The sequence below is a fragment of the Lacerta agilis genome, chromosome 7, assembly GCF_009819535.1.
Source record: "Lacerta agilis isolate rLacAgi1 chromosome 7, rLacAgi1.pri, whole genome shotgun sequence".
Lineage (NCBI taxonomy): Eukaryota > Metazoa > Chordata > Lepidosauria > Squamata > Lacertidae > Lacerta > Lacerta agilis.
In genome coordinates, this window is record NC_046318.1 from 65452328 (window position 1) to 65462378 (window position 10051).

A 10051-nucleotide genomic window follows, 5' to 3' on the forward strand; every position below is an offset into this window, starting at 1 on the left:
AAGGCAAGGCAACATAATAAATCTTTGCTTTAAAGACAATATAATACTTTAGCACTTTCCCCATTTTGCAGTGTGCTGAGAGACAATTATGCATTCAAAACTAACATCCCCCCCCCCCAGTTCTATACTATTGAATCCAGAAGCTTCTCAATTACATATCATTCACATTGATCCTTGGTAGTTGGGGAATAAAAGAATTTGGAAAGCTGAATTCAATGTGGATAAATGCATGCACAATTTATTGGTGAGGTATCAGGTAGAGACTGATATGCAATAATCTGAAACATGGTTGGGGAATTTATTCCATCTATTATTTTTTACACCAGAGACCCACCACTGTACATTAAGAGTCCACTGCTGTTCATATAGCAGGGTTAAGAGAGAACAATTCACTCTAGAACAAAATTTTAAAACCACATTTTGCATCTATTTTCTCAACCAGAATGTTCAGATGAGGTAATTTTCCTGGCAAAGATTGAAGATTCAATAAAGAAAAGATTTATCTAGTACAACAAAATGAGTTCTAGTTTCTATCTTCTGTGAATACCAGAAAAATAAACCAGACAGCTGTGTTGAATATCTGATTTGCTGCAGAGCCAAAAGGTGATAATGTCCTTTCCTGAAGCAATCACCAATATTTAGTTACCATTCTTCAGGCTAAGCAACAACTGGGATACTTTTTCATATACTACAAAGGTAATACAGCATGCAGGAGTGACTCTGAGAACATTAGGTATAATTCCTTTGTAAAATCCATGAACTCCTTCTTTCCTAGGGAGAAGCAGAAAGAATTTACTTGCAACTTCCATATACATATTTTATAGGGAAAAATTATTCAGCCAATTAACTTTAGATTACATTATTCTGATTTCATTGTTCTTATTATATTTAATTATTGCGGTCTTGAATATCAGTGATAGAAAGAAAGGCAAGGCATAAAAGTAGGTCTGAATCCAACTAAGTGATATTCAGAATAGGTCCACTGATTTCAATGGGTCTGTTCTAAGTTTGACTTGGCTGGATGCAACCCATAATAGATAAATAATTATCCACATATTTTTTATTCTAAATTGATCTTTTAGGTGACACTTCTACAAAGACCATCTTGAAACATGAAAACTGAATTTCTAAAGCAATACCTAATTCAGGAAAGCAATGAAAGTCCATACTGAAATAACACTGAAAGCTTATTTGCACAGAGAAGTGTTACGATCGCCTTGGATGCCTAGAAAACAGAGACTGTCCACAAATTGTCAAACTGACTTTAGCAAGATTACACCTGGCTAACAATACAAAGTTATTGTTCTCAAGTGATTTCTTAACAGGCATTTCACTTCTGATTTGATCATGCTGACACATCTTTTCTGCTAGAGCACTTGTCTGTTTTTGCTTTTTGTGGAAAACCTCTGCTGTTAGGTTTCATGGCTAAGACCTTTAAATATTTACCTTTCTGGCACATACCCCAACAAAAGATTACACATGGCCAGAGTATCTGTTGTGTACAACACCTTGTACAACAGTTCTCAATATATCTAGGGTTTTGTGACTTTATGTGACAGGCAATTTTCTCCTCTATTTTTTTGGAAACATGTAAATTATATCTCCACAGTCCTTCTGTTAACCCTCCACCCAATTTGTTGTGGGATAATACTGGAGACCTGCTTGTTATAGTGGAAGGTGGAGGAATGATGGAACTGTTGCCTATCCATAGGTAAGAGTGATGATGCAACCTGCCAAGGAAAGCAGTTAAAAACGGGGCTGGGGAAATCAACAATGAAACTCAACAGGGTTACAATAAAATTTAATCTCAGTATGTTTTAGTTGAATATCCCTACCTGTTTATACTTCACTACTTTTACAGTGCATTCCAAATCAGGTTTACTCAGTGAACTCAATGGGGCTTAATCCCAGACAAATGTGTTTAGGATTGATGCTTTAGTTTCTCTACTGCTCTCACAAACCCATTCATGCTTGTTTTGAACTTCTCTCAAATAATTATAAAGTCACCCAGCTGATATAACAGAGAGAGGAAAAGTTGAAAGCTTTATGTCTTTAAGAATGCCAAGTACATCAGTGATAACAAAGGAAGCCCTTTCATACCAGCTTTATATCTCCAGGCCTACCTCCATGTCCTACGGATGACATCGACTAATCCAGAGTATCTGTTGTGCTGATCCTGGAGACGTGCTCTCACAACCTGATAGGGATATGTAGTTGAAACTGCAAAAATTTTTGACAGTGCCGCCATTGCAATATATTCTAAAGTGCTCTAAAAACAAAATGGTATCAATATTAGCTCCTAACAAATTCACTAAAAGAAATTTTTTTTTCCACATTTTACGCGGCCTATTTCTGTCATTAAAGTATACAAGTGTTAGTAGTACTAAGTTTAAATTATAACTAGATACTTCCATTTCACAGGATGTCTTACCAATTTCAAATCCGATCGCCTGTTTCGATGTCTATTGTATTTTGATTTCAATTCTTCATATGCCATGAATTGAAGTGCTCCATGTGACGTTCCAAACAGACCAGGTACAAAGCCCTAAACAGAGTTTTTCAGACAATTTAAAATGCAGTTTCATATGAAAAGCTGAGCAACCTATGACACAAAATGTATATAAACAATGCAATATAACTTTGCAGCTATAAGTTTATAATGCCAGAATGTGGAAACTGGTTGAAATGGCCAAACACAGAAAAAATATGCATTTAAGAGAATAAAATATATGGAAACCAGTTTTCAAAAAAGAAAGAAAGAAAGAAAAGATAAAACAGCTGAGTTTTAATCCTGGCAAGATGGAGGCTCTGTGGGTGAGTAGTTCCTGTGCCTCAGAAGTTAGTTAGTTGTATAGCCTGGATGGGGTTGCACCCCCGCTGAAGGAGCAGGTTCAGTTTGGGGATACTTCTGGATCCAGCTCTGTCACTGCAGGCTCAGGTAGCCTTTGTGACTAGAAGTGTCTTTTACCAACTGCTACTGGTGTGATAACTGCAGCAATTTCTAGACCAGAAAAGCCTTCCGACAGTAGTTCATGCATTGGTTACTTCAAAACTGGATTACTGCAATGCGTTTTATGTGTGGCTTCCCTTGATCTGGAAGATGCAGTTAGTGCAGAATGCTGCAGCATGATTGCTGACAGGAGTGAGGCCTTGTCAGCATATAACACTGGCTGCTGATTTGCTACCAGGCCAGGCTAAAGGTGTTACTATTAGTAATCTAAAGCCCTTAATAACTTGCCACCAGTTTATCTATGAGATGGCTTCACCCTACATGTGCCACTCAAACACTTTGATTGACGGAATTGGCACTACTACAGGTGCCACGTAATAGTCATTCCACGTTTGTAAGAACTCAGTATTTTAGTGTGGAAACACCTACTTTAGAATTTCCTGGCTATTGGTAACATGCAGGAGCCTTCACTGGACTCTTTTCAGTGCCTGCTAAAAGCATTCTTTTTTAGACAAACCTACCCAGATGCTTAAAGAGAGAGAGCCAGTGTGGTGTAATGGATAAGAGCGGTAGACTCGTAATCTGGGGAACCGGGTTCGTGTCTCCACTCCACCACATGCAGCTGCTGGGTGACCTTGGGCTAGTCACACTTCTCTGAAGTCTCTCAGCCCCACTCACCTCACAGAGTGTTTGTTGTGGGGGAGGAAGGGAAACGAGAATGTTAGCCGCTTTGAGACTCCTTCGGGTAGTGAAAAGCGGGATATCAAATCCAAACTCTTCTTCTTCTTCTATCTCAAAGCCTGTGGTCGCTTAATCTGTCTATTGTTATTATGATAGTTACTGTGTGCCTTGAGTATCTTATACATATTTATATAGCCTTTTTTTACACACAATATAAATACTTTATTGTAATTCAACTTTTAACTTATCAAAAATACTTCCAAGTCAATGGCTAGGAGATCTAAGAAAGCACAAAGATTTTCACCCACAGAGGGAGAAGTCTCTACAGTGGTTGAGGCCCAGGCAGGTAATAGGCTGCTGCTCCCACCTGTTCAGTTCAGAAAGCCCAGAAATGGGGCATTTTGAGGAGGGGGGGGGAGTGCTAACTGGATCCAAAGCCCCATGGAGGGGCCTCATTCCTGGGTCCCTTGGGCACACCAGTCTGGAGTTTTGTTTTTTACTATGCAGTTCCAGTTAGGTGATGTCTGTGGACCAGTTGTCTGTGGTCAGGAAGCACCTTTTCCTCTGAAGACAGTCCACTAATCTAGCAAGAGGGTAGGGCTCCCAGTTCTCCCAGACCAGAAGCCCTTCACTTTGCAGCATCATGAACTGACAAAAACTACTTTCCATTCGGTCTACTCTCAAGTATGTCTTTTCCTGCTACCTATCCATTCCTATCTACTGGTTCTGCCACTACAGAACAGAATTATCCATTAACTCAGGCATAATGGCCCAAATGCTAGTCCTGACTTGATTTAGACTGAACTTCTCACATCATTTCCCACTATCTCAAGTATGGCTCTGTGACAAGAAAACCGAAAATGCTAAAGAGGCAGAGGGAGGATAATGATGATGATGATAATGCCCACTGGCAACTTTATTGCAGTGAAACTCATGTAATAACCATTCACTGATTTTGGACACAGTGGTAAAATACTATCATTGTTGTTGTTCAGTCATTCAGTCGTGTCCGACTCCTGGCCATGACTTATCTTACCTTATATAGGCCACGTACACCTTCATACTTATATATTTTGATAAGGGCATCAAGCATCCCTTTGTACTGCCTCTTTGATGAGTCAACACCAGCTTCGTACTGCAACACAAGCCGAGTCTTCGTTACCCAGATTGGGTTTGTAATGCATAGGGTCATTGCTCCTATGATCAGATGGAGAGCCGACAGTTATTTTAATGTCAACACTTTAGCATTGTGTAAAACATCCCCTCAACATATGGGCACCTACACACACCTGGCAATTTCTAATGCCAGTGAAGTTTTACACTGGCATTTAACATTCCAGGTTGATTTAGCAGTTGTTCTGCACTTACGTGCTCTGGTCCATGGGGTCACGAAGAGTCAGACACGACTGAACGACTGAACAACAACTGCACTTACCAAGAGCAGCAGATAAAAAGTATATTATGCTAAATAAATGGACCAATAGTACAGGGTACAGTGGTACCTCAGGTTACAGACGCTTTAGGTTACAGACTCCGCTAACCCAGAAATAGTACCTTGGGTTAAGAACTTTGCTTCAGGATGAGAACAGAAATCGTGTGACAGCGGCGCGGCACCAGCGGGAGGCCCCAATAGCTAAAGTGGTACCTCAGGTTAAGAACAGTTTCAGGTTAAGAATGGACCTCCGGAACGAATTAACGCAAGTTCTTAACCTGAGGTACCACTGTATTTGCAGTGTGCACTCTACCAAATACTTCTTTTTGACTCCCTATATCATGGTTTACCAACACAGCACCCACTGAAACACATGAACCTGTAGCCACCTTGCTTAGTGCCTACAAAATTCCCTTGCTGAAATTAGGGTTGAAAGTAGTCTGCTACTGTAGCCATGGAATAATTTTTAAAAGCCCAACTGCAGCACTAAGAGCAGGCTTCCTCAAACTCAGCCCTCCAGATGTTTTTGGCTTACAACTCCCATGATTCCTAGCTAGCAGGACGAGTGGTCAGGAATAATGGGAATTGTAGTCTCAAAACATCTGACTAAGAGCTTTTGGGAGTGGGTGGGTTTACAGCTGGCTAAAACAAAAGACTGCTTGCAAACTTAATTATAACACAGGAGGAACAATTTGGGTGGGGTGGAATAAGGGCCAACTCTTCCCTTTCCAGTGGTACCCTAAGTGCTTTGGAATCACCCTAGGTGTTGTGGAGGGGAGCTATCTTCCTGGAGACTGCAAGTTAACTCTTGCCTCCCCAGCTGTATGCCCCCCATACACACACACACCCCATTAGGCTTTTAAAAAAGCAAAAGCACTTTTTAAAAGCCTGTTTAACAGGAGGCAGAAAGACTGTGTTTGTACAGAGGCATAGTTCCCATGCACTTATGTGTGCATGGTTGCAGTACATGCTGCCCAATGTCTCTGGTTTGCCAATGTGCCCACAGCTTTAAAAAAGTTGCTAACCTCTTCCCTATATATTGATTAACAACTACAACAAAATACAGTATATGGGAAAGCTGGAAGTATTCGCTAATCCCACTTGTATTTTCCTCACCTGCCTCAGCAGCTGACACTAGGTGTTCAGTTGGTCCAAGACTTTCCAGCTTATCCTCTGTCTTGTAGGCTTTAATGGCATTATAGCTGCAGAGTGAAATGTTGGGATAAGGTTAAAGCTGATTACAGTGGTACCTCGGGTTACAGATGCTTCAGGTTACAGACTCCGCTAACCCAGAAATAGTACCTTGGGTTAAGAACTTTGCTTCAGGATGAGAACAGAAATCGCGCAGCGGTGGCACGGCACCAGCGGGAGGCCCCATTAGCTAAAGTGGTACCTCAGGTTAAGAACAGTTTCAGGTTAAGAATGAATCTCCAGAACGAATTAAATTCTTAACCCGAGGTACCACTGTAAGTCGTACCTTGTGTTACGAACGCTACGTGTTGTGTTCGTCATGGGTTATGAACGTGCCAAACCCAGAAGTACCGGAATGGGTTTGCGCATGCACAGATGTGCAAAATGACATTACACGCATGCGCCAAAGCGCGTCGTGCACATTCACAGATTCAGCGCTTCAGGATGCAGACCTTTCAGGTTACGAACGGGGCTCCGGAACGGATCCCGTTCGTAACCAGAGGTACCACTGTAGTTGTTTTAGCAATGTGTGAAATATATTCTGTATATCAACACACAAAGTAACACATACACATTTGAACAAACAAAAATTACACCTGCTTATCCACATTGTATATGAAATGTATAGGCTAGAAGCAAAACACATACTTTTCAAGCCCATGGGCACACATCAGTAAGTAGAAGGCTTTTCCCCATTCTTCTTTGAACAGCAGGTGTTATGTATGCCATATCACAAACTGCTTTTAAAACTTTCCAAAAGGGCTACAGTCCAAAGTCCCATGGATATATGAAACTAGAAGTTTGGTTATTTGGAATCCAATCATAATATTGTATACATAAGTTAATATTACATTGAGGGTTGTTTTTTTAAATGAGCTTTGCAACTATAATTAAAATATAAAGGATTTAAAGATTAGGCTATTATCTATACCATACATATTTATGTCCATGTGTCTGTGTATTTGTAAATATTATTTGTAAATAAAAGTTTAAAATTGAGGAACATGTTTACAAAGGTTGTGAAAGAAAAAGCTATATCTGTAAGCAATTATGCTGCTTCCCCCTCCTTGCTAACAGCTCATATTCAGTTAATACTAGAATTCAATGGTGACTAAGAGATTGCTCATTTTGCTACTGGACCTGTAAAAACCTGCAAACATGCTGATAAGGAAGCAATATTCCAAAGTTTCAAATATTAATGTAGCCTTTATTATACCAAACTTCTATACTATAAACAGTAAACAAACAAACAAACAAACAAACAACTTTTAATAAATAATAATAAATATTAACCAGACAAGAACCTTATGGACTCTAGGTGTGAGTGTAATAAGATTTGGCTGTGGCTGGCGAGCAGTAATCCAGAGCAACAGAAGTGAGCAACAGAAATCACACAAGTAAAAGCTGTTGATAATTAGTAGATTAGCTCAGTGCAATCTTCAGACTTGACCCTAGGCCTAGTGAACTTAATAGCAGATGCCCAGCTTCCCTCACTATTAACTGTAGGGATAAGATACTTATGACATAGTATGCACTACTTCATTTCATTCAATTAGGGTTAAATTAAAATGCCTCACTGGTATTCCTTGTCCCAGCAAAATTTACATTGCTTGCACTAGCAGTTTAGCTCAAAAACTCTCAAGTGTACTGCAGCCTTTGGTACAAAGGTCCTTCAAGATTAGCCTTTAAAATATTCAAAATTTGTCTTTCAAATATTATGCTGAACTGATGGTCTGAAAAAGATTGACCTAATATGACTACTGAGAACCATTACAGCAGATCCCAGATTTTGCTTATAGAAATAGTCCTCACTTCCAGTCTAGAAAAAATTACATTGGCTTGGTTGGCTTCACCCTCTAAGGTCCAAAAAACAAAATCTGCAGTAGTTACGATTAACACAAAACTACAATAGCATCTGGCAATAGCATGAATAGAGTAATAGAATCACAGAATTGTAAAGTTGGAAAGGACCCCGATGGTCATCTAGTCCAACACCCTGCAATGCAGGAATCTCAACTAAATCATACATGACCATCCAACCTCTGCTTGAAATCCTCCAAGGAAGGAGAGTCAACCACTTTTCATTGAAGTCTGCTCCACTGTCAAACAGCTCTTATTGTCAGAAAGTTCTTCTGATGTTTAGTTGGAACTTGAATCTATTGGTTTATATTATATATTCTTTCAGTTTGGCTGCATCATTCTAGGCTGTCATGATTAACAAGTAACAACAGATATTGATATTTAACTAGCATGTCTTAAAACACATATTTTGTTATCCACTTGTGGGATATGTGAAACATTTACATAGGATCCTTCTTACTTTTAACCCCTGTGATCAAGCAAGCTAAAAAGGATGGGTGGTATTCAAAGCTAGTCCTACTCAGAATATACCTACTGAAGTTAATAAACATGATTAACTTCAGCTTATTAATTTCAGTGTAAAGGTAAAGGTACCCCTGACCATTAGGTCCATTTGCAGATGACTCTGGGGTTGCGGCGCTCATCTCGCTCTATAGGCCGAGGGAGCCAGTGTTTGTCCACAGAGAGCTTCCGGTCCTGTGGGCAGCATGACTAAGCTGCTTCTGGCGAACCAGAGCAGCGCACGGAAACGCCGTTTACTCTAAATACATTTGGTTATATTCAGCTAAGGTGTAGTTAATGTGCAAGATACATTTCAACTACTGTATATATTTGAACAGAATAGAAAGTAGTTTAAACTTACAAGAAAAAGTAGAGGCCCCAAGAGGCACCTGCTCCCCATATGTTTGGAGTGACCCCTTGATACAAGCCACGTAAACCTTCATGCTTCCAGACGGTTGTCAGGCAGTGCAGGATACCATTGTATTTCGGTCTCAGCTCCAAGCCATCACTCACTACACAAGAAACAACGGGAGATTAGTCTGAAGAAAGCACATTTGAGTTAAGTGAACAACACAGTATGCAAAAGTGAGACACTGCAAGAAGCTCTTTTGTGAGTGAAAAAGTTAATTAGCTATACACGCTGCACTTGCTACGAATATGGTGAATCCAATGACCTATCATTATTTCCACGTGGGTTGGAAATGGAATGACAAACTTGAAAAGTGGACACTCTGCCCTAACTCATTTAGTGGGAATATCTGAAGAGGAATTCCACGTGTGCTCTGCTGAGTGTCCTTAAAAGCCTCCTCACTGCCAGAGTTAGATCATCCCCGGCTATTTCTATTTTAAATTACACTAATCATTTCAATAAATTACTTGTACGCTTACTGTACAAATTAGCACGTGCAAATCGATGCCCTCTATTGGCAGGAAATGGAGCTGCCACGTCGCGCAGGGAGAAATTGTGGGGGAGGGTCAGTGGCCGTCGGTCCGGCCGATGACGTCACCGACGGTGGGAGTCGTGACCGTTGGTACGGCCTATGACGTCAGCAACAATCGGTGCGGCGCAGGGAAGAAGGGCGGGAAGGATACGGAGCGCCTCACCTGCGAAGCGGATCTTCACCAGGTCGAGCGGGTGCAGCACCAGCGTGGAGATGACGCCGCCGCTCAGCCCGGCCACCAGGTTCTCATAATGCACGTGCCTGAACAGAGACCGCGCTGGTGGGGCCGAACCCGTCGTCGTCGACGACGCAGACCCTGCCACGGTGCATGCTCGGCTCTGCGCGCCTGGGATGGCGGCAGCAGGATTCATGGACGAACTCCTAGGATATATTTCGATTTAATAATAATTGCAATAAATAATAAACCCCTACGCATACCCTAGCCAGTAACGTGAGTCGGCTGAGGTAAACTGCCCTTTGACCTGCGAGGCACTT

General features: G+C 41.0%; 1 protein-coding gene across 1 annotated transcript; it reads right to left on the bottom strand.

The window, feature by feature from the left end:
- Positions 1 to 211: 211 nt before the first annotated feature.
- SLC25A32 (solute carrier family 25 member 32) lies at positions 212 to 10016 on the bottom strand. Its single transcript, XM_033155714.1, has 7 exons — positions 9720 to 10016; positions 8977 to 9127; positions 6180 to 6265; positions 4668 to 4828; positions 2432 to 2545; positions 2124 to 2269; positions 212 to 771 (listed from the first exon to the last, which is right to left on the bottom strand). Exons 1-7 carry the CDS (start codon positions 9925 to 9927, stop codon positions 639 to 641), a joined length of 999 nt encoding a protein of 332 aa, XP_033011605.1. The 5' UTR covers positions 9928 to 10016; the 3' UTR covers positions 212 to 638.
- Positions 10017 to 10051: the final 35 nt, after the last annotated feature.

Coding starts and splice junctions, on each gene's coding strand:
- SLC25A32 (XM_033155714.1), bottom strand. CDS start 9,927: ATGAATCCTGCTGCCGCCATCCCAGGCGCGCAGAGCCGAGCATGCACC. Junction 9,128..9,719: donor GGTGAAGATCCGCTTCGCAG/GTGAGGCGCTCC, acceptor TTTCTTGTGTAG/TGAGTGATGGCTTGGAGCTG. Junction 2,270..2,431: donor GGCGATCGGATTTGAAATTG/GTAAGACATCCT, acceptor TTTTGTTTTTAG/AGCACTTTAGAATATATTGC.